The sequence below is a fragment of the Triturus cristatus genome, chromosome 3_1 (genome assembly GCF_964204655.1).
Source record: "Triturus cristatus chromosome 3_1, aTriCri1.1, whole genome shotgun sequence".
NCBI lineage: Eukaryota > Metazoa > Chordata > Amphibia > Caudata > Salamandridae > Triturus > Triturus cristatus.
In genome coordinates, this window is record NC_140583.1 from 960,392,349 (window position 1) to 960,417,961 (window position 25,613).

Consider the following 25,613-nt stretch of genomic DNA (forward strand, 5'->3'; position numbering starts at 1 on the left):
AAGGCCATATATTCTCTGCTCCGAATCTCCACTTCCCTGAAGACTCCACATGGTCTTAGATTGATGGCTGCACCCTCCTCGGCTTACAGAGCTGAAGCCACCATCTCCCTTTACAAAAATGGAGCCATCCTTATACAAGCTTCAGATCACAATCTAGTGGCCCATCATGAATACAGTGGCTAACATCAAATACGCCCCCACCAGAGGGGCCGGCCCCTCTGCGGTCCCTCAGTCTCCACAAAGTCTATCCCATACCTGTCTACCACCATCCTCTGACCCTACATTTGCTCTGAAGGGCCCCCTTCCAGCTACCTTAACTCATAATAACAATTCCCCTTCAATGCCCGATGGGAACGAGCCGTGACAGCACAGTCATCATTCTAGTCTGCTTGCTCTCCCCCACACTGTTCGCTAGCTCTAAATCCCCTAGCTCCACTGTTAGCAGCACTGCCCCTTTTCTCCCCATGATCCCTTACCCCACCCCAACCCGCTATCCTGACCTGCTCCCACAGGCTTCTAGGGTTCACTATCCGTCTTACCCCTCTTCACCTATACTACCCATCCCTCCGAGCACCCAGCACCAATTCCTAGAATCCCTCTCCTCTGGGCACATTCACTCACCACCTGCCCTACTGTCCCCCGCTTCCACTAGCTCTCTACCTCTGCAGGGTCCCCTGAACCTAGCCTCCCAATCCCACTCCCACACTTCATTGGAAGGCAGACTAAACGAGATAGCACTCTGCCTCCAACAACTTAAGGCAGAGGTACGTAGCCTATTACATATCACCGAGGAACTGTCAGCTAATTCCAGACTATGCTGCTCCACTATGACCAATTACCATCTCTGCTCGCTCCCATCTAAAGGGTGTACCTGGCTCCCATCCCCCCCTCTATTCGTCGGTCACCGTCCCACATTACCCACACACCCCAAAGTTGGGCTTCTGCTCCTCATCCTAATGACCCATTTCGCCCCTCCAGATGTAGAGCCTCCCTGTCTGATAGGGATATTCATCCTCTCCTACTTTCATATGATCCGGCACATTCCTCCACCATAACAAACTTACAACAAAAAAAATCCATCCCCACGGATCCCTTCAGGGAACATAGGCTAAACACTAGAACATTAAATGAGAACAACCTCACAAAAGTCACCACCACACTACCTGAACCAACTGACTCCAACACAAGACACAAATGTGTGCTCCTAAACTGTAGATCAGCAGTTAAACATGCTGCGGACATTGCGACCTCATCCTTGCACAGGACCTTGACCTTGAATTGCTGACTGAAACCTGCTAAATGACAGCGCAAGTGGACAAGGTGGAGGCATCACCTGTTTACATCGTAGCAATCTAACAATGAAAGTACTACAATCCGACCTCCTGCCGTCTTGTGAATACCTATGCATTGAAGTGACTGGTAGCAACAATCGCTAATGCAAACTGCACACGTTCTAACTCCCACCTCGCGACAACCTTCCCTTCACAGAACAGATCATGGACATTATCTCGGCCAACGGAGATTTCCATGGCACTCAGATCTTCCTGGGAGATTTCAACCTTCACTAGAACGATGTGAATAATGTGGTTGTCAATAGCCTTAAATCCTTCCTACAAGACCTCAACCTAATCCAAATCTGTGACGGCCCTACTCATATCAAAGGAGCTCCCTTAGATCTTGTCATTGGTAAGCCCAACTCCATCCTTCTGGATTCGATCCTCTCATGTGATTGGACAGACCACTATTTCATCACCTTCCTCATCCTAGAGTCAGTAAGAGCTAGTCGAGCCCAGCCTAAGAACCCAAAACAATTGAAAAGATGTCTACGGAACATCAACTCGCACGATCTGACTGCTCTCTGTGATAACATCTTGCTCCCTCCCATGAACATGTTGGATGTCCACGACCTTACGGCCAACTATAACCGTTCAATGATTAATATATTAGACTCGGTTGCACCACTACAGCTTAAAATATTGTACTCTAAGCTCTCCAAACCTTGGTTCAATGATAGTCCTAATACCAAAAGAAGAAATTTAAGACTTGCGGAAATGGCTATCCTATCCCTTCCTTGAACATCTTTACCATCTGAGATCCCTAAGAAGCATCGACAATAAAAACATCAGATGCTCGAAGGCAACATTTTCAGTAATCAACGAGAGCAAGCAAAAAAATGTCCAAAAAAACTGTTCAAACCCATTCCCAAGCTAACAGTCATCCTAATCTGTCGTCACTGGGCCAAGGGACACTGCGGAACTGCGAAGAATTTGCTGATTTCTTCATGGATAAGACTATTAAGATTGAATCTGAACTACGCTCTGCCCTTGATCACCTGTCGACCAGTCCACTGAACACCCTCTTTCCCCCATGGTTGGATATCACTGACCCTGCGCATCCCTACCTCCCCAAAAACAACGCATCCTGGAGTCTTTTCCAAACCTTGGATGAATGCATTATACGCAAAATGCTGATGACTCTGAAGCCTTCTAATCACTACAATGACCCCCTGCCATCGAACCTTTTCTCAGAAGTTAGAACCTCCTTACCAACACTTTGAACTAAGATCGTCAATGCATCACTTCGGAAAGGTGCTATTCCGGGTTGCCTAAAATCGGGTCAAGTAACCCCGATTCTAAAGCAACCATCTGCTGATCCCACGGACCTTTATAGCTTTTGCCCAATCTCTAACATACCCACCTTGGCAAAGCTCCTGAAGAAATGTATGCCCACCCAACTCTGTAACCACATCGATCATTTCCAACTCCTGGACCAATGCAAATCTGGTTTCCGCCCGGGCCATAGTACAGAATCTGCGTTAACTCACATTGTCGATAATGCGCTAAGAATGTTGGACCATAATGAGTCATGCTTACTGATCCTTCTTGACCTTTCGGCAGCATTCGATACTGTCAAACACAATAACCTAATTGACCTCTTGGAACACATGATGGGGCTGTCTGGGCCTGTACTAAACTGGTTCTCCTCATTCCTTTATAACAGATTCCAAAGCTTCAAGGTGAACCAATCCCTGTCTCATCCTGCGTCGGTCAGTCTGGGGGTTCCTCAGGGTTCAGCGCTTTCACCCACGCTCTTCAACCTGTTCATGGAGCCTCTGACAGAAATTCTGAAATCATCCAGCATTCACTATCACATGTATGCAAATGATACCCAACTATACCTAAAGATGGCCTCCCCCGAGGACATTCAGTCCCTCAACTCAGTCCTTCTGGAAACAAAAAGCTGGCTGACACGTAATCACTTGAAGCTAAATGCTCTAAAAACGGAATTCCTCTTAATCACACCCCACAAGCAATCTCTGGTCATGGAACAATGGTTGAATCAGCTTACAGCTCTTAACTGTAGACCTCACCTTGTTGATTCTGCAACCTCTCTGGGTATTATGTTAGAAAGAAGTTTGAACATGCAGTAGCACATCAGTTCCCTCACCAAAGTAGTGAACTTCCAACTCAGCATCCTAAGGAAACTCAAACCGTATCTCCCTGCTCATGACCTAAAGGTTAGAGTACAAGCATTAGTGATCTCAAAGTTGGACTATGGCAGTGCAACGCTTTGAGGCTTGCCCAGAGTGAAGACGGCTCCTCTTAGGGTTGCCCTCAGTTCTGCTGCTAGGCTCATAACTGGCACTAAAAAATACAACCATATTTCTCTGGACATGCTGCCTCAGACTGGCTACTGCATTCGATATTGAGGCCACAGTCGTTGATTTGTGGCCCAGCTGCCAGGGTCACGAGAATGCTGGACTTTATAAGACTGTGAACTTTTCGCTTTGTTGGTTCTGTTTTGTTTGCTTGTACCCTCTTGATGTATAAACTGTAAAGCGCTGTGATACCCTCAGTGGTCATGTACGCGCTATATAAACTTTTCTAAATAAAATAAATAACTGTGGGTGATATTACAGAAGAAACCAAAATTACTGAGAAGGAATGGTTGGACAATTGTGAGAATGATGACTGTTTGAAGTGTGTTAAGAAATTCCTGATTGAAGGTTGGCCGTGTGATAGAAGTATGTCTTCTGATGTAAAGTCTTTTTCTCAGGTTGCATCTGAATTGTCGGTAGTCAACGACATTTTGGTTAGACAGGATATGTTTGTACCTCCTGTAGGTTTGCAAGGAAATATCATTTTGTTGGCTCACCATGGACATTTAGGTATCACTGCCACTGTTAGGAAGATTAAACAAACGTATTGGTGGCCAGGTATTGATGGTCAAGTCAAGCTTTTTGTGGAAAAGTGTGCTGAGTGTTTGTGTTCTGATAAACATTGGAAGGCATCCACAGCACCTTTGTGTCCTGTAGAATGGCCTAAATGAGCTTGGGAAAAGTTAGGTCTCGACTTTGCTGGTATTTTTAATGTTTTTAGTGGTGACAAAAGATTTCTAATTGTTGCTATTGATTATTTTTCAAAGTTGTTGTATTTTGCTTTTGTCAAAAATGCGGATACCAGGTCAGTTATTTCTTCTTGGAGCGTTTGTTTTTTATTGAAGGTATGGGTGAAGAAATTGTTACTGACAATGGGATGTATTTTTTCTCTGAAGAAATGAATGGCTTTCTTGGAAAAAATGATATCAAGCATATTCTTGCACCATTGTATAGTCCAGCATCCAATGGTCTTGTTGAAAGGGCAACTTGTTTGTTAAAAGAATGTGTGCAAACGGCCATTGCCAACAAATTGGATGTGACTGAATATTTGCATCGCAAGGTTTGGAATTATAACATTACACCTTGAAAAACAAGGAGGTGGGCCCCCCTACTCAAAAGGGACAGGGCACCAACAGACTGGGTAGCCAAAAAATCATTTATCCCTTTAGAAATACACCCATTCACATACATACATCTTCTATTATCCCCTACGATTAATAACACCAAATTATGGGAACACACCAACTCAGGATCTCAAGGCACTTATATGGTCATTTTGTAAAAAGTTAAACAATTGCTCAATAAAAACATACAATGAAATATCATAAAATACATTCAATGTGTCACAGTTAAAAACAAAAATGAATCATTAATATCCAAATAACCCCATGGAAAGGAATGTAATAAGATACTACAATCTGTCATTAAGATGTTAATTTGCAGCAATAGACAGCACACAACAGAGGGGTTAATTCTATATCCTCATATGTTTCTGTCTTTCAAAAAAGTAACTAAAAACTCCGGCGTTGACCCGTTTTGTTGGTTTAAACTTATATGACCACCTTCATCAGGACAAACATATGGATAGGTCTTCTCCTTTCCCTTGCTAAAAATTCATAAAACCGGTGCAGCATGCACTCGGTAAGGAGCTGTATTTAATGAGGCCAATGGTTCAAAGCTGATTTATAATCTCCACTTCACAAATCTGTGTGCGGTAAAAATCTCCTATTCAGGATAATGTGCTGGTGCGTCTCCTCTATCTGCACCTTATGGTTCGTAATGGTTCCCACAAAGACCATCTATTAGCCCCGTAGCTTTGAAATCTAACGGTATGCTGAACGGTCATCCGCTCCGGTCGATCAAATAAGCTTTAAACTATTGGCCTCACTAAATACGGCTCATTACCGAGTGCGTGCTGCAACGGTTTTATGAATTTTTAACAACGGAAAGGAGAAGACCTATCCATATGTTTGTCCTGATGAAGGTGGTCATATAAGTTTAACCTACAGTGGCGAAGCAACTTTATTTATTTAACATCACCAGTTTTGCCTATAGTTCACAAAACTGCAGATATTCTGTGGATTGTATATGTCCATGGACAAGGGAAGTGTGTGACTAGTAGTCATAATTTCAAGGTTTTTAATTCACAATGTTTGATGTCATGATCCAAGCTTAGGAACCTCTGTGGAATATTTCAAACCTGCTGCACCAGATCCGTTGAGTTCACCTACACCTAGAACCCAGTAGTTCCATATTTAATGTACAGTCTCACTACATAAACACCACAGGACGGTGTGCACTTTTTTCTTTAAATAATAACTCCACTGAAAGAAAAAAACATAAGTAGCAAACATTGTCATTTATATCGGCAATAGCTCTAACTTTCTTGAATGCGAGATCTATTGCATTGCAAATGCTTGTTATAATAGGCTATATAATACTGTAGTGATGCGGTCCCACGAATGTTATAGTGCTGTTGACTTGTATGGAAGCACTTATCTTTTTATGTCTGGCAAAAAGCCTTGGAATGTGTTCATAAATGTTTCCTGAGGGGAGTATGTATTCCTGAGTCACACTGCATGACCCAGTGTGTAGTAATTGTAAAGCTCTTCAATACCTGGTGGCACAGCACCCAGACAATGTCCTGCATGGCTAAACACTTATATGGTTCCAAAGGCAAGACCCATTGGCTATGCCAATGCTCGTTAGGTCTCGCGTAGCGATGCAGCGCCATGCGCTGTCGCTAGGCGAGATCTATTGTTGTCAACTTGCTTTCGAAGGGGGACAGGACATGTGGACATGCACAAAGGACTGCAGTTGTGCACGCGTACGGTGGCGTTAAAACAACTCCAAGGACATGAGATGTGCACGCGTACAGGTCGCGGCGTTTAAGCGGAATGCGCGCCTGGCTTGCTTTGCTTTCGCTTTCTCTCTCGTCCTTTCTGTTGCCGTCATGTGTTGCCGTCCAGTTCTCGCCCTCCTCCCGATGTCCGCGTTCCTTCCAAGCGCGACTACACCCCCTGGGGCAGACACATGCTGCATACAGGGTGCATTGACGCTACCCCCTTGCACCCAGCACGTTATGCACTGCACTTACAACAAACAGCTCCTGTTCATACTCACCTCCTCCACCGCCCCTCAGCACTGTATGCCCAGTAGGCGCTTTACAGCACTACGTGCTGTATCGCACTTTGCTCCAGCGGCACTATCCGTACTGCACCCCTACTGTCACGAGACCATGGAAGGACTCACCTAGGGTGTCGGGCAGCAGGCAGTGCAGAGGCAGCACGTCCAGCACCAAGCAGGAGCCCCGGTCGGCTTCCTGGCTACCTGGGAGCAGAAGCATGTTCCTCAAGCGTCGGTCCCTTCCTCCTCTCCCAGGCTCCTCCAGTGCTATCTTTCAGCCGGCCCTCCGCTCCTGCTCCCGTCAGTGTTCACCCTTGCCCGCTGCTGTCTCCTTCCAAGTGAGACTGACGGGCGGTCGAGGTGGCAGCGGGGCAGGCCAGTCCCGCTTCGCACCCGGGTGCTGCGGGAGTTCCTCTCTTGGCTCCCCGTTTGCTGTCACCCCGGAGTAGCGCAGACTTCCAGCACTTTCTGTGGCTCCTCCTATCGCACTATGGGCGGTAAACAGAAACACGGAGGACAGCTCTTTTCATAGGGCATGCTCCTCACAGGGATTTCGCGGCCTAGTCGCGCGCACACCACTCGCGGGCTTGTGTGTGCATCACTAGCGGGATGCTGCTTACTGATGTCGCCCGCTCCTTACAGGCATCTCACGGGCCAGGAGATTTGCACACCCGGACAAGAGATGTGCACGCGTACGGCGTCTAGTGCCAAGAGACAAGCGTGGAAGACACAGCAACAGAGATAGCTCACGGGCACACATACCTGCGGCAGGACTGTGGCCACGCTGGGACATCCGGCGGTGAGTCTGTTTCAATTTTCTTAATTGATTTTTTTTGCGGAGCGTGTACGCAGTGCACATCCCCACCCGGAACCAAATATCACTCAAGCAACACGAACTTCAACCAATCTGGATGAAAGAGAGTCTCGGATATTAAGTAGAAATGCAACACGCCTTCAAGCAAAGGTCTAAAGCACATGACGTCAGTTCTGCTTAAAGTTACCTGGTTTCATGGATAGTTGCACCTTTCTCTTGAAAGACTCTGCTGCTTTGTACTCCGTCATTCTAGTTCCTCCGTTGTATTATTGTTTTGTTTTGTTCCACCTCTCTTCGTGGTCTCTATTACCTCCTTCATGTCTAGTGCCTCTCTCATTCTAACACTCCCTCCTTGCTCCAGAATCTCACTACAGACACACTCTACAGAGATGAATCTAATAGTGTCTATGTTCTGGCGTCTTTCCTCCCACCTCACTCCTAACTTGTGTCTCACTCTTTCTCGGCGTGGTTCTGTCTCCAAACATTTCCAGATGGCTCTTTCAACTTCCCATTCTTTCTTATAATCCCCTCTTCTTCCGCGTGCATCTTTCTTCCCCTTCCCAAATGCCTGTGTCTGTCTCTTCCTTCGCCATCTCAGTATGGCCCATACCTCTTACTTCCTGTACCCTGCACTCTTCTTCTTAAAACAAGGGAAGGTGGTAAGAGACTCTACGACGGCGAGGAGCTAAAGAGCCCTGCGTGTGGAGACACTTAATTCCCATAGAGAAACACTTGCCAAATACAGGTCATTTTCTTCTGCTTGCTGGTATGGCACTGTGTGCTAAAATGCGTAGTGTCACGCGTGATGCGTGACCCTTGGCATGCCGGCAGTGCCACGCTACATGTGGACTGGCGGTGCATGTGGGGTGGGGATTGGAGATGGTCTGGGTCACTGGGCTCAGGGGAAGGAGTTGTCTGTACAGGCCTCATGGCTGTAGGCATATGGTGTGTAGAAGGTCAAGAGACCCGATGGCCCCCTCTGCCTGTCCAGACGGGTAGGGGTTGGGGGGGCAAGTTAGAGAGTGTCCGAAAGGGCATCTAACTTCAAAGTACCAAGGTAGTTACTAACCAGCCTTCGCTTTCTCCAGCTGCGGGCAGCTCCATGAAGCCACATCACTTGCGTTAGTGCGCTAAGAGTGTAATATTTAGTACAGTTATTTTCCGGGAGTCTTCTTAAAGAAACACTTGCAGAGTTAAGCCAAGATAGACATTGTGTGACGCACTGACCACCAAAACACAGGGAACAGGAAAAAAAAAGGCGTTCCTCCCCTTCCTCCGCGTTCCCTCCTTCTCTGCTCTTGCCACATTCACCCGCGTGTGCCTCGCGCTCTGCTCTTCACCCAGTGGCGTACCTTCCATAGTTGCAGCAGGTGCAGCAGCACCGGCCCCAGAGATCCGAAGTGCCCACTAAAACCTGATCGTTGCATTTCTTTACTTGCACTAGGGCCCCTGGAACACCGGTTACGCTCTTTTCTCTCTCTTCGCCTCTTTCCCCTTTCCCTCCATTCCCCCCAGGCTCACCCTCTCGCGCTTCCCTTCTTTGCTCCCATTTAGCAGTGTGTCCCTCCTGCTCGCCTCATGTTCGCGCTCCACAGTGGAGAATCTACATTCAGCAAACACAGGTGCAAAGTTACGGGCTGAAGGCCTCAGACGGTCTCTTTGGGGCCCGATATTGCATGCTTGTTCTTCAGAGTGCAATGAAACTGTACATACGGAGGGAACAAGCGCTACATAAACATGCACTTGCAATGCAATAGGTCTCGCATTTGTGAGAGTTGTAGCTATTGGTATTGTAAATGACAATGCCTTTTATTCATTTCTTTTGAAAACCTGCGGGCCGGTCCTGGTTTTTCGTGTTACCCGCTGCGAGAGCGGAGAGCGGGAGAGTAGCAGCAACCTGGCCTTGAAGTGGCTTCGTTCCTATCTATCGGATAGACGGCAGGCAGTATTTCTGCCTCTGTATCAATCCGATTTCTTGCCTAACAAACATGGTGTCCCTCAGGGATCTTCAATCAGTCCGGTCCTGTTTAATGTATATATGCGACCACTGGTTGAAATCATTAAATCTAATACCATCAGGGCGGTCAACTACGCTGACGATACACAATTGATCGTTTCCCTGGAGGGGGATCATGCGGATCCCTTAACCAATTTCCATAAATGTATGACAGAAATGGCGTCTTGGCTGAAAAATAATGCTTTGCAATTCAATAGCGCGAAAACTGAGATTCTGCACTGTGCAGTGGGTAAAGTGCCACAGGCCTTGCCTTCTAATTTTTGGCCTCTTCCCTTGGACACCCCTCTGGTCCCTGTGAAGACTGTGCGTAATCTGGGGGTCTGTTTCAATGAAAGCTGAGCTTGGAGGCGCATGTTAATAAAGTGGTCTCGAGTTGTCATATTATCATTAGAGGCCTTCGCAAAGTTTTACCTCTTCTTCCTTTTGAAGTTAGAGGCACAGTGGTCCGGTGTACTATTCTTACTCGTCTGGACTATTGCAATGCCCTGTTGCTTGAGTCCCCTGGCTACCTGATTCGGCGACTTCAGCGTATCCAGGCAGCAGCTGCAAAGCTTGCCCTAATGAGACCGCGCAAAGCATCTAGCACGAAGGCATTAACAGAGCTACACTGGCTCCCTGTGCAACAGAGAATTTTGTTTAAGTCTCTGTGCATAGCTTTTACAGCTCTACATGGGCTTGGTCCTGGACCGCTGCAACGTTTATTTGGCTGGTATGTCCCCACGCGCAGCCTGCGCTCCTCGGCAGCCAGGCTGGCCAGGATTCCAAAGACAAAGAGATCTACCCTGGGGGGACGAGCGTTCAGCGTTGCAGCCGCCCGTCTATGGAATAGTCTTCCCTTAGAGCTAAGACAGATTCAGGAACTGACACTGTTTCGTAAGCAGATTAAGACCTGGCTCTTCCCCAGAACATAATTTCTTGGGCTTTTTTGTCCTCTGTTAGTTGCTGTTAAGTTTCTTCACTGTGTCTTTAGCGCCAGGATGCCCGTAGGGTTACAGTGCGCTCTATAAATGAAAATACATCCATACATACATACAACCAGCAGCCGGCAGCGGCGGCAGAGCGGAGCGGAACCCGAGAGTCGCAGGTTTCCGAGAAACACGATCGAGAACTGAACCGCGTTGAGCCGCAAGAGGCTGCTGGATCCTGGATCTGGCGACCCCCGGCGAGCCGTTGTGGGAGCGGAAATGAGCAGCAGTAAAGCGGCAGCGGAACCACGGGGGAAGCCTGGACACTGCAACACGGTACTGGTGGCGTGAAGCAGCGATTGGAGAGGTTGAGCGGGGGAAGCAGGAAGTAGCCAAGCCGAGCGCGAGCGGGCAGAGCTGGTTGTGTGGGGCAGTGTAGTGTGGTGGCATCATCTCAATCCGCTCTTGCTCCCACACCTTAAACACCTTGAGCAGAGTTCAAGCAGGCTGAGCGCTCCTGTGGTTGACCCTCTCCCTCGCTCCCCCAGTTCCTCACCTTCTTATTTCTCAGTCTTATATATCAGTCAACCGCATTTCCTCGGTGATCTGTTGCTGGAGGAGCTGACTGAGAGCTGACTGATGCCCACGCTGAGACTGGCTCAGAGAATAGAAACAGTGCAGAGTAAAGACTGCTGGAACATTGATCCATAGTTAGACTGTTAATAGCAGTCAAAACAGTCAAAATACAGCCTGAACAGCCTTTTATAATTTTATAATTTCATAGCTCAAGGATTCAACCCCGGGACTGCGAGGACCAGCATTCTCAGCACACCCTCAGCTGGTGCCTCTTCCCAGGGGCGCACCTCCTGTCTTATGCCCACAAACTGCAGCCCTTCTGGATGATAGTGGAATTTTGCAGCTTAAGGTTTTTAACTCAGGGCCTTCCTAACCCGAGGGGCCTTCTAGCGAATTGGCATTCCCAGTGAACAGTCTGATTTGGTGCTCTGCTTCATTTTTTACGGACTACAACCCCGGGACTGCGAGGACCAGCACTCTCAGCATTTTTTCAGCACAGTCACAGCTGGTGCCTCTTCCCGGGGGACACGCCTCCTGACTCACGCCTACAATCAAACGCCCACTCTACGCAACGCAACGTGGGACGTGCCCGGGCCAAGGGTGGGCCTGTTTTGAGCCCATTCGAGAACGGAAGAGACCGGTCCGGCCTCCCCTTTACTGGACCCCATAGCTGAGCAAGTGTTAATTGTGGTAGTTTCGTGCAAGTGACACATGGCGACACGGGAGCTAAGGAGCAAGGCTGTGGGGTCTAGAGGACATTTAACTGGAACATTAGATAATTTTATCACAAGGGCAAATTCGGTTATTGACCAAGGGATAATCCTTATGGAGCGCAGGGTCTCACAAGACTTGGTTATGGGCAACCTGGCCAACGCACGGACACCGAATCGTGATGACCCCATTTTCACAAATGACGTGACTGTGTCCTTACCCATCCTGTCCCCTTCTCAGGAGGTTGTGCGGACCTTGTCTGATATGAGCCCCCACATAATACCTGCTCTGGCAAGTCCTGATGTTCGGGCTCTGAACAAGGCCAATCTAATAGAAAAATCATCAGCCCGCCAACGCAGAGAAAATCACGAGGGTGCTAAACCCAAGAAACACTGTGCAGTTCTCTTTGGTGCCAACAGAAAATCTAAATCTGCAAGTGGATAGAGTGGTGGTGTGTCTGTAAATGATCCTAAGGGGTGTACTACACTAAATGACTCGCCTAGCCATTGTTCTCTAGAACTGATGAATATGGACCGAGGGCAATCTGATGAGGTCCAGCACAGAGACGTTATTGGGCTGATAGAGGATCCCACATAAACCAAGATGGATGCTCTTTTAAAAACCACGCTTGCCCCGCTAGTAGAAAGGCTCGGGCGCATGGAACAGCAGCTTTCTAGGCTTGAGCAGTACTTGGGGGATAATTTATATAACGTAAGGCCTCATGGGCCAAATCAGGCCACTGCCCAAGCTAACCGTGACACAACTGGGATTCCTGACCAAAATATCACAGCCTCCATAGGTCCCGCTAGCTCAAAGGGTAACAATGTTCATCAATTTAGCTTACCTATTGATATTTCTGGAGACAAGGCCACTCTGAGCAAGGCAAAGACTGACCCTGTTCCCCATCCATCAGGCAGCACCCAGCCTTCCTTGGCCGAGCCCCCGCTGAAGGAAGTTAGGATTGATCTCCCACCGGAAACTAGCCCGTACTTAGTAGTTATGACTGGCATTCCTGAAATTAGTAATGCAGCCCAGGAATCGTACCAGTCTTTAAAAAATAAAGTGTCTCACTGGTTTAATATCAATAGACCCCTACCAAGGCATATTACCAGTGAGATACTAATGGTGCGTAGGCTTTCTTGGGTGGGTTGTTCATCTAAAACCTTGAAAGGCGACTGTGTGCTAGTGAATTTTAGGAACCCATGTACAGTAGACTATATTTGCAACTGGGAACACAATTTCAATGGGTCCACAATCCAAACACTTCCCCTATCATTCTTCTACCCCCAGCTAAATGCCCAGACCATGAAAGTGATTGGTCATTTGTGAAACACCATAGCAGGGGGGGATGGGGAGGGGTTATAATGCTCAGATAGCCCCTCAGAAATATCTTCTCACACACAACAGATTCAGTGGTCTCGAGTGTGCGGACTGACTGCAGTTGGATGATGATAGTCTGTTGTCTTGTCCCCACCCTAAGATTGTAGATGCGTTAGAGGGTGGTGAGAATGTGACCTGTGCCAATCCCTACTGTCCCATTCCAGTACCCCATAGTGGGATAAAAAGCCCTCACCAGCCGGAGGGGAGTAAAGGTCAAGAAAGTGTAGAGAAGGACCTATCAGCAAGTATAGTACACCATACTGGGATAAAGGCCCCCAAACAGCTAAGGGGTAACGATGTCGAGGTAAGCGTAGTGAAGGAACCCCCAGAAGGCTTCTCATACGTACCTGATATCAGTGGTGTAAAAAGGGATTGTGTTCCGTTTCCTAGAGGGGCTACTACCCCAAAGGAGATGACCATACTCTCTTGGAATCTTGCGGGCCTAGCTAACAAATTAAATTGTATGGAATGGGGTTGTTTAGTGGACCATATTGACATCTGCATATTCCAAGAAACGTGGGCCAGAGAGGAATACCCTAGAGAGGGGTTTGCCACTTTCTATGTACCAGCAAGATGGGGCGGGAAAGGCCGACCATCTGGAGGTCTTGCTATTTGGGTAGCCCTGAATTTGGGGTGTTCGGCAGAGATTGTAGTTACAAATTCCAATGACCTCCAATGCTTAGTTTTAAAATGGCCAAGTTCCTTTAGATTGGCAATTGTGAACGTCTATTCTCGTCCTGTACGGGTGGCATGTGAATCACCTACTATAGAAGAGCTATCCCACTTTCTAACAGGAATGGCCTGTGATTCTAATATTGTGGTTGCTGGTGACGTGAGTTGCCACTTTGAGCCATTCACGGGAATGAATGAGGGTGCGCTTATGGACGAAGACGATTATTGGGCAATTCCATCTTGCCAATCTCTGTCCCCCAAAATATGGTCCCCACTGGCAAATCAGATCTTGGCCTTGACCTTGAATAATTCCTTGAGAGCCTGCAATGGGCGCACCCCGTCCGACATTCCTTCAAAGTGTACTTTCAATAAAAGGGGACAAGAGTCTCGCGTAGATTACATCATGGTTGAGACTAAGTTATGGTCTAAGGTCATCGACTTTAGGGTAATTCCTAGAGTTGAGAGTGACCACAATGCTCTCTGCCTGGAAATGGCACTACCAGGTTTTGAGGGCTCCCCATCAGCGGAGTCGGATAACATGGGTGAAGAATCGTTGCTCTCTAACAACAGACGAAGAGTAAAATTGGCTAAAATCATAGACTCCCATGATGGAATAGCCAAGCTCTACAATATAGTACTGCCCAGACTTCTAGAGATTGAAAGTCTAATCATTGAGTACCCCAATGATGATTTTAACAGGAAACTAGGAATTATTCATCGGGACTTGGTGTCTAGTTTAGCAGAGGTTACTAATCCTCTTATCCCTAGGCGGAGGAAATATAGAACCCCAGCCTCATCTTGGTATAATTCAACGTGCAGAAAGGCTAAGGCAGAGCTACTCCTGGTGGTAAAATCTGGGAGTGATAGTGTGAGAATTAGAGAATTAAGATCACACTATAAAGGGGTTATGGTGATTGCTAAAAAGGAGTGGGATACGGAAAGGTGGACCAATCTAACTGCCGCTCTGGAATCCAGGGATGCACGAAGATTCTGGTCTTTAGTTAATTTAGGAATAGGGGACTTGAAATCAGCTGTGGAACCCAATATTGAACCATCAGTGTGGGAAGCACATTTTAGGGGCCTTTACACGGATGAGCAGAGTATGGACACTGTCCTGCCTCTGGCAGCCACCTCCAGCGAGGATGAGGCCCTATAATTTACTTTAAGTGAGGTGATCACTGCAATCGGCAAACTTGCAGCAGGAAAGGCCCCGGGGCTGGACAAACTCCCCGGTGATCTTTTCAGGCACCAACCCGGGATATGGGGTCCCTATTTCCTTGTTTTGTTTAACACCATATTGGGCGGTATGGAGATTCCCTGCACTTGGCTGGGAGCAGAGATAGTCCCGATTTTTAAGAAGGGCTCTCCTCTGCTTCCAGTCAACTACAGGCCTATCAGCCTTATTGACGTTCCACAAAAAATCTTTGCTCGTCTTGTTCTGAACCACCTCCTGGAGGGGATGGAGGACCATGATATCCTGAGTCCCTTTCAGGCGGGGTTCAGAAAGAATACTTCAACCATGGACCAGATCTTCCGGTTGCTCCTTTTATACTGGAAAACGGTTAAGATGGAGGGAGGCAGCTTATATATGGTCTTTGTGGACCTTCGGTCCGCTTTTGACCTTGTACCACGGAGGAAACTGTGAGCTGTACTCCGGGACTTGGGTGTTCCACCACAAATTTTTAACATCCTAACGAGGCTCCATGACGAGAACTTTGCCCAGGTTAGGTGTGGGAGGAATGGTGCACTGTCCCCTAGGTTCCCGGTCAGAAGAGGGGTGAGACAGGGCTGCGTATTGGCCCCAACCCTATTCTGCCTATATGTTAATTACCTAATCCCGTTTCTGAACGAGGTGCTAAACAATGATGCTCCATTATTGGCGGGTAGGAGGGTACCTGCAATTATGTTTGCCGACGATACCCTCTTGCTCTCCAAGTCCCCTATGGGGATTCAACGGATACTGAATGGCTTTCGGGATTTCTGTAGTTTGCGAGGACGAGAGATTAATGTCGACAAAACTAAATATATGATATTTAATCCCGCGGCATTCACACGTTCGACTCCGACCTTGGGCAAAGGGAACCTGGAAAGGGTAACTACCTTCACCTACCTTGGGGTTTTAGTACAAGATATTATGTCATGGGGTCCCCAAATTGCTAAATCCCAATTAAAACTTGCACAGCTGACGGGTGGCATAATTAAGGTGTCAAATACTTCATCATTGAAGCCAGTGAGCCCCGCCCTTGAGATATACAAAACGCAAGCAAGAGCAGCAGTCCTCTATGGCGGGGAGTTGTGGGGTCATACGAAGATAACAGCAATTGCCAAAATTTAAACTAAATTTATGCGTCAATTGCTGTCCCTTCCGCAAAGTACACCTAACCTACCCCTAAGGTTGGACTTGGGATTAAATCCAATTGAAGATGAACTAGGGATCAAACCCTTAAGGTTTTGGCACAGACTCTGGTCAACGCCTGAACTATTCAATTATAGGGAGGAACTAAAACAGTTACTTGCCTATAATGGGGCAAGTAAGATCCATTGGCTAGTATTCATCAAGCAGGAACTGACAAAACTTGGCCTAGAAGCCATGTGGAAAGATCCAGAAAAAGCGTGCAGTGAGATCTCGCGTAATAACCTTAGTAGGATTTACAAGGAGCACAGATTTAGTTCCACTTTTTGTGCCGTAACACTGGGTACATTAACCACTTCTTTCCTTGATCTTAAAAATTGCTATGGCTTTGAAAACTTTATGGATATTGTACATCCAATCTTTGCCAGGAAACTCTACATCCAGTGGAGACTTGGCACTCTTCCACTCAAAGTCTTCACTACCAAGTGGTCAGCATCCCCGGACATGTCATGCCCGGGTTGTATTTGCGGCGTGGAGGATGAACTCCATGTCTTTTTCTTCTGCCCTGCATATATGAATTCTAGAAGGTTTTGACTGGTACCACTGTGTAGAAACTTGGGGTTTAAGCAATACCAACATGCTTATAGAATTCTAAAGTCAGACACAGCGGGCCCTACAGTATTTGCAATTTCCAAATATCTCTTAGCCATGTGGCTTAAGCGGTGCAAATTAGTTGATATTCAATGCTAATAGTAGCAAATTAAATTTCATGGAACTAATGGATTTTGATCCAGATGGTTTTAAGCAATTTCATACAATGAGATGTAATCTTCTTTTTAATGGTATTAATTATGATTTCTGAAAAGTGCTGTTATATTGTCTATGTACCCTTTTATGACACTGTCGAAATAAAGGCTATTTGAATAAATGAAAACATGCAAGCGTAACATAAACACGCACTTTGTACTATAGTCCTTGCTTTCGAGAAGCAAGGCTGGCAATAAAAGAGACTGTCAGCCTTGCTTCTCATAAGCAAAGACTATAAGTACAAAGTGCTTGTCTAGGCACAGCTTGCAGGTTTTCAAACGCATAAATAAAAGGCAAATGGAGATGGTTATTTGCCCAGAATCACAAGAAAGCTGAGCTGACACCGAGGCTCGAACCTGGTTCCACAGCTGCAAAGTCGGAAGCTCTGTTTCGTTAATACATACAATTAACAAATTAAAAGGAGCCGCCGTTTTCTGGCAATGAAAATAACAAACTTACATTTAAAAAAACTAGTCACCGACGTCTTATCTCCTTCAGGAGATGTTAAATAATAAATTAACATAATAAAATAGTCACTGACGTATTTTTCCTCCTCCAGCTTCCGTTGGACCAATTGCAAAAAATATTTCAACTTCCAATCCCAAATAAGATTTTCTCAACCAATAGCCGTAAGTATTTCATCTATTCCTCCAATCACGTTGAAGATAAAGGATGAGTTCCAGCCAATCCGCGTACCAATTGTACACATCTCTACATATCCAAGATGGTGACAATCAGTTGACAAGGTGAGTGCTGCCAAACTGCACTGTTATCACTAATCTCGCTAATTTACATGATAGTGAGACGAAATACGTTTGGAATGTATACGCGCGATCCTAAATCAGCAGTAGGGGCAAGCGATACCCGTGCGACTACATGACCCGAACTGTTGCACTTGGTTTAACATTTAACAGAAACACGGTATCTGAAAAAGGGTTTCATTATTTCATATAAAATCCTAAAGAGTATACCTTATTACTGTAATGCAGGTACAATCGGATACACTACTCGCAGTTCAGCCGTTTTACAAATAAAGGTATTTGAAATTAATGCCGTCCCACAATTAGATAATCTGGTCTGTTCTACGGAAACTTCCGTACAGGGTCCTTTTCCTCGTCGCGACTATTAAATTCTCACCACAAACGTAGGATAATCTTCAAAGTAATGCTTTTTTTCAAGATTGAAAGTAAAAACAATTTAACAGCAACTGCCTAATAAACACTCCAATTGCCCCAGGACCACCACTTCTGGACTATTAAAATTCTAATGCCACATAAGCAAAATACAATAAGAACAGCTAACATGAAAGGATGGGTAAAATACATATTCCAAATTTGAGTACCTTCGTTTTCGAATACGTCTGTTCATGGACAAATGTACTTTACAGCACCGCCATCACAAAGCCAAACTACAATAATACTAATTATTTGTAACTTGTTAACTTTACAGAAAGTATACAAAGCGCTCCTGTCTTATCTGGGTTCCTCCTAATTATTGCCTCGCTCAATCTTCTGTCATGTTACAAGTAGCTGATTCCAGAATTTCTAGCCAGAGCGTATAAAATGTATTATGTTCATTAATAAAACAGTTTTCTTATTTGTTTCAGAACACTGGGTTTCACAAGAAGTAGCCCCTGAGGATGGCCTGTGTGAGTAAATTTAAAAGTAGCTTCGTGGACAAGCACTGTTATTCCCCCGATATTTTAGGTTTGTTCTTGTATGCATATGATTGTATGTACATGTTTTAGTTTAAAATACTTCCAGTACGCAGTTCTCTAATAGAAAAAGGCATTCCCATTCAAATGATGCAAGGCGAGCAGGGAAACTAATTCCCTTAACTATGCCTTTCATTTTCTAATGACATGTTAGTCATCACTTACATTATTTTATGTTGGCTGAATAGAATTAAAGAAATTGTTAGCTTCTTTGATTTGAAGTAAAATTGGAAGATCTGGTGTGCGTACTTCAATGGTTGGCAGTGTGAGCATTTGTGATTGACTGAGTATTTCATATATGTACCTGTAATGCTCCTATGTGTATGTTCCCTATACGTGCCTGTAGTGTGTACAACTCAACTATATATATATATATATATATATATATATATGACATTGGTTTTGCCAGTACTTGTTTTCGAAAATATTAGCGACGACAAACCATCTATATCCACTTTCTTCTCTTTTTTCTAGGTGCTCTGTAATAGAGCCAGGCTGGTGACCTACCTCCCAGGGGTCTACTCCCTTATTAGAAAACTAGGAACTACCCGTCCATTTTCTACAGCAGGCTCTTCGGGCTCAGATGAGCCCCATGTTGTGACCGTTCCACCTGATATAAGTAAGCGACTTTTGAAAAGATCTTGGCTTCTTTATACTACAAACTCAAAAACAATGAGTGTATTGTTTGTTTTATTATTTAAAGTAGAACATCTATATTACACAGCTGAGTGTTTTATTTAACGTTTGTGCTCTTGTTTATCAAAACAATACAAAATGTTTAGTGTAAAATATTCAGGTATCTAGAGTACTGTCCTGCCATCAAAAAAGGAATGGTGAAATTTTCAGCAGACAAGACATGTCACAATTATCGTAGCAGAGGTTGTTGTAGTTAAAGCAAGTTATACAAAACAAATGAAGGGTTGTCCAGTTATTTTGGTCAAGAGTTCCCAATGACTTTAAAATCTGATCCTAAGCATGGCACAGAAATTTCACAGCCCTCCCTGAGAATAAAGTTGACGATCATCCACAATGTTTTTCACTACAGGAGTGGCACGTGCAAGGCTAGTAACCTTCTCAATTGCTTGTCCTAAGTACAAGAATGCTGCAATGCACACATAGTAGCCTACCATCCGGGTTCATCCGAAGTGTATCCTCATTCTAAAATCTGAGTATGATTATGTAGCAGGGTCTGAGTTTTAGAGCAAAATTGTACTTTGTACCTCTCCATTGCCTTCTGCCGTTGTTACAGGACTGACCTTAGGCCGGCTTTTTTTATCTTCCTGTTTCTTTGTGCTTGATTTTTCTGCTCCTGTCCCACTTCCTAAACCGTTTCTGAGCTCCGTGATTATCAATCTCTTCACCGTTCCCATGGCTAGTGTATCTTGCAATCACTCACTTCCACCTCCTTGCTATTGATTGACAGCCTCTAACTACTTACCCTCTTTTCCCAGGCTGGCCAGCCCCAGCATCGGTGAGGAGAGGTTGAGGGCTCTCCTCCTGTCTCAACTTCTCTGTTTGAGGCTTGAAAGGGCCTTGGATTAGAAACCCTGTCAATCTTCTAAAACTAACCAGATCTTCTCACAGAACTTTACTGGCTGAAGCTGACTACCTTTCCTTGTTAACACCTACTTTTGTGACATCAAAACCGTTGCCATCAGATGAACCCACAGACACATATACTGTAGTGTCTGCTATTCTTAAAGCTGCTTCTTTATCGTTCCCTAACAGCTCTAGGCCTGCGTGCCGGGCTCGTATTTGACCTGGTTACTTATTGGCGCTCTCTGATGTTTGCCAAAAACAGGAGGCCCATTATTAATCTCCTCTACAATAGAATGTTACTCCTATCCAACAATTGTTCCTCAATAAATTATCTCACTATCTTTTCATGCTTCCTCTCCCTTGGATGGTATTTATCTTGTACATTAGTAGAAAGAGGTCTCTTTATGTAAATAAGTTCATCATATATGATTTTGACATCTTGGCAGATTGGTTCTTCCTTGCCTCGTAACAGACCTACTCAGTGATGTGCTCCTTAAAAAATTCTGAATTAAAGTCGTTGTGAGAGCAAGATCTATGTATTTCTGAAAAACACTTTGAAAACATTCTGGCTGCAGGGAAAAATGGTTTTCTAGTTTTAAATTGGTATTTGGATTTCAGTGTAAATCTGAGCTACAGAACCGCCTCTATAGTGCCATATGTTGCCCCTTAGCTGCTGTCTATATAAGCTGTAATGTTGTGTGTATCATTCTATTCTGATTCTAGGAGTCATTCATACACTAGTTTTGAATGGAGATGAGCTTACTATCTTTTATGATATACATTTAATTCTGATATCTTCAGTTCCCATGCAATTAGCATTACATCTGATGTGAAAAAAATTCTGTTTCAAGACACTGTATATTTTGATGCTCGGATATGAATGTATCTTAAATAAATGAAAAGACAAGAGGTGTTTGGCAAAATGGGAACAAGTTGGTTAAACTAAAGGCAGCGACCGGGAGAGTCTTAACAGAATGTGTCTGAGGAAAGTCTCTGAGTACAACGTTTTGGCTGGTATTATATAAGATAGTGAGGGACAATAAAGTAATTTCTGCATTCCTGAAAAGCATCTCAGTCATACATTAACAAGCTCTGGCATCGGATAAGGACACAGGTGGCTCTCAACCTCGTGGAGAGCTAGTGTGGGCCAGGGTGTGTGTGTCCATATGTCTGGCATGAGGAACGCATGATCACTACGTGTGGTGTGCATGTCCTGTCCTGAAAGGCTGAGTGTTTCGGACTACATGTGGTCTCTAGCTTTATGGTGCTTTTGGCCAAACTTTTTTTTTTTATTTGGGCCAATTGCCTCGGACTAATTTGTAGTGCAACTATCTAACTGTGAGATCGATCTGGGTTTTCCCTAGACGTGCATTTGTCTTTGGGTTAAGAGAGTCTCCGCCTGTGACCTGGTATTCGATAGGCGTGGTTCTCAGGACCTGCCGGACCATGTATCTGACTTGAGGTTGATTTGGATGCCACCTTGGGTAAATCCAACTGCAATGATGTGAGTTCACTGGAACTGCTAAAAAATATGACAGTCACTGGCATGTTTTTATCGACATTCTCCACATTGTGCGTACAATTGTAGCGTCCATCAATATTGTCTTTACTGATTTTGACATAGTTATGCATTCTTAAATCATGGCATACATCTACATTGCTTATACTGGTAACATTGTCATTCCTGCATAGATTATGGCATACAGTGGAATTGCTACTGCCGGTATCATCGCTGTTGTGTAGGCATAGATTATGGCAGATGTTGTCGTTGTATTTAAGGGCATTGACATTGTCATAGAGGCGCAGGTTATGGCATACGTTGACATCGCATTTATTGCTATTGTAGTTGTCGGGCCTGTACATATCGCATTCATTGACATAATGTTTACCCATTCCAACAATTTATTAGCCTCTCCGTGTTGTGGTTTCTTATGACAAATGTCTGCTTTCCCTGTTACCTATGAGTTTCACATTCTGTTGCCTTCCTGTTACCATGTTTGGTTAGTGCTGGTCCTGTCTCCGTGATATTATCTTGTTACTCTTTAACATCTAGCAATGTTTTTTCCAATAACCATCTGCCTATCTGGGTCACATATAAGTGGGTGACAAACATTTTAAGTTCTGAACTGAATCAGTTACAGTCCAGTTATCTAATTGGAAAGATATTGAATTTTGTATAATACAAACTCAAAAACAGCAAGTGAGTTATTTTAGTATTGAACCTAAAATATCTAGATTACTCAGATGAGTGTTTAAAAGTTTGTACTCTTGTTTATTAAAACAATACAACATGTATAATGTAAAATATGCAGGTACCTAGAGTATTGGCCTGCCATCAAAAGAGCGACGATGGTTGACTGACAAAGTGCAGATGTTTGCACTATCTTTACACCCAAAGAAATTGTCGCTACAGATCCTTCAGTTAGCCATGCAAATATTTCTAGTGGAAACATAGAAGCTGTTTGTTGTAAGTAAGTAAATCCAGTAAAGACACGTAACAGGAGACAAGGTGGGACGTGTCTTTATTCAGGTCATCCGCTTTCGTTGTCGAAGCACACCGTTCCAACATTCTAAGGTAAGCTCCTGGGCATACTAACAATGGGAAGAGGGGAGGGGTGGACGGGAGGTACCAAGAGGAGAGGCAGAAGTATAATTACAACACATCTCCTTACCCATAGAATAACATGCAAACATTAGAAGGAAAATAAAATAAATACGATTCTACTTAGCCAGTCTGTCCCTGCTCCACGTTTGTCCATCCTCCAACTGCACCACATTTTCCCCAAAGCTCTTAACATTTTGTGGAGGGGAAAATGTGCTCTGTCCCACCTGCACATGGGTGGGCTTCCTTACCACCACAGGGTTGTTAAATTTAAGGTTAAGTTCTTTCACCCCATGTTTCCTGTTATACCAATCTTTGTATCTGGCTTGGTGTTGCTGGACTTTAAGATGACTCTCCTTGCTGTTGTAGACAACAGTTTTACCCCCATCTAGCCAGAGAGGGTTTAGTTTGGTGCCAGGCTCTCTCCCTCTTAGGGCCACAAAAGGAGAGATTCCGCTTACGAGGTTGGGTGCCGTGTGATAGGCCCATAAACAGTCTCTAAGGGAATCATCTATGTTAAACCCATTGGAGATTGCCAGTTGGATATGTTCCTTAATCATGCGGTTCGTCCTTTCTGCTAACCCATTTGCTTTGGGACAGTAGAGTGCAGTCTTTTCGTGCTTGATGTTAAAGTTCTTTAGAAAAGTCTTCATCTCATCAGAGATAAACTGCACCCCATTGTCGGTTACTAGGACCGCTGGTATCCCTTCAAATGAAAAAACAGATTTTAGAAATGTGATGAGGTTGTTGGTAATGGTGGAAGAAGTGAATCTGACATTAACCCAGTGTGAAGTGTAGTCCACCAGCACAAACCTAAACCTTTTTTGTTGCCCTAATGCCTCCATTGGACCGATTATGTCCATTGCTAGTTTTGTCCATGGTGTTTCCGGTACTTCTATTGGGGATAAAGGAACCTTGTGTAATATTTTGGTCTTGTCGCTTCTAGCGCAACTGATACACTCCTTCACTTTCAATTCCACCAGCGAGTCCGGTTTCGGGAACCAAAAGCTATTCTCAACCTTACTTTTGGTAATACTTCTCCCTAAGTGTCCCTTCTTGTGCAAGGTCTATAATTTTATCTCTGAGGGCCTCGGGTGGAACAATTTTCATGTTGCGGTAAACTTTGTTGTCAATGGTTAGTTCATTTCTAACCTCTCAAAACTCCTTCATCTCATCCGTGATATTGCAGCATTTCTCTGGCCAACCATTGATTTATTAAACTTTTTAAAGAATTCGTTTTAGAGTCTTTCTTCATTTCTTCATCCCATTCCTCCTTGGTGAAAGAAGGAAGATGGATGGATAGAATGGGAGCATCTAAAGAATCCTCATTGTGGTTGACTGTGGGTGGTGACCTTGATAAAAAATCTGCCACCACATTTTCCTGTCCCGGCAGGTATTCAATCCTAAAGCAAAAATTCTCCAACCCCAGAACCCATTTTGCTATTCTAGGGCATTCACAATGTACTTTTTTAGAAGAAAAGATGTATGTTAAAGGTTATGGTCTGTACGGACCGTGTATTTTGTCCCCCAAAGGAAAAATTTGAAATGAGTAATGGCCCAGTAGCATGCTAGGGCTTCTCTCTCAATTACGGAATAATTCCGTTCCGATTGACTCAGGGTGCGGGAGGCGAACGCAATAATGGTCTCACCCCCTTCCCCTTTCTGTGTTAGGGTTGCTCCCAGACCTTTGTTCGAGGCATCAGTGCTTAGGATGGGTTTTTTTTGTGGTCGAAGGGGCCGAGAGCACGAGAACGGATGATTTCCTGTTTCAAACTGTTTACAGTCTGTGTTTTCCCTCCCACTTGAATTCTTGTTTAGCCTTCAAAAGTTCTAGTAAACTTTCACATTTCTCAGAGAATCTTGGAATGAATATCGCCATATACTCGATCAGGCCTAAGAAGGACTTGAGTTCTTTTTATTCGTGGGAAATGGTGCATCTTTCACTGCTTGAATTAGGCTATGTTTAGGCTTGATCCCTTCAAAGGAGAGTTTTTGCCCCAGGTAATCCACTTCCGTTACTTTGACCTTACATTTATCACGCTTTACAGTCAACCCAGCTTCAGACAGTCTAGCACATACTTTCCTGAACACGGTCGTGCTCATCTTCATTAGCTTCATAGACTAAAACATCGTCTTGGAAACACATACTGTTCGGGATGCCATCCAGCACTTGCTTCAGCTGCCGCTGTTTACCAAAAAATGATGCAGCAAGGCCGAAAGGCATCCTTCTGAACATGTACGTGCCAAATGGGGAGGAGAAAGCGGTCTAAGGCCGGGACTCCGGGTGGAGATCAACCTGGTAGTACGCCATGTATAGGTCTATAATAGAGAAGAATTTGGCTTTTCCCATTGTGCTCAGCATTTCGTTGATATTGGGGCGGGGGAAACGCTCAACTCAAATATTCTCATTGAGACTGCACAAGTCAATGCAAAGGCGGATGCCTTGCCCATTGGCTTTCGAAGCGATAACGATGGGAGCTAACCACTCCGAGGCATCAATAGGTTGCATGACCCCTAAATGGCACAGTTTGTCAAGTTCAGTTTTCAGTGGCTGTCTTAAAAGTAAAGGAACTTGGCGAGTTTTGTGGACAACAGGTTTAGCACCTTGTCTGATCTTTATTTTTATGTTGGTATTGTTTCAACAGCCCTAGTTCATCAGAAAAAACGCGGAAATTCATCACAAGAGAGTTTTCTCCAAGTCCGCGTCTTCGACCAGAATGACCTGTTCCTTCTTATTCG

The 25,613-nt window shown here is 44.9% G+C and overlaps 1 protein-coding gene across 3 annotated transcripts in view; it reads left to right on the forward strand.

Moving 5' to 3' along the window:
• The first annotated feature begins 17,732 nt into the window (after window positions 1–17,732).
• The window catches only part of MMADHC (metabolism of cobalamin associated D), a 71,368-nt gene continuing 63,487 nt past the window's right edge, over window positions 17,733–25,613 (forward strand). For all 3 annotated transcript variants that reach the window (XM_085645603.1, XM_085645605.1, XM_085645604.1), the window contains exons 1-3: window positions 17,733–17,765; window positions 18,626–18,667; window positions 19,208–19,352. In XM_085645603.1, the coding sequence (XP_085501729.1) occupies window positions 18,659–18,667; window positions 19,208–19,352 (154 nt within the window). In that variant the 5' untranslated portion in view covers window positions 17,733–17,765; window positions 18,626–18,658. The remainder of the gene's footprint in view (window positions 17,766–18,625; window positions 18,668–19,207; window positions 19,353–25,613) is intronic.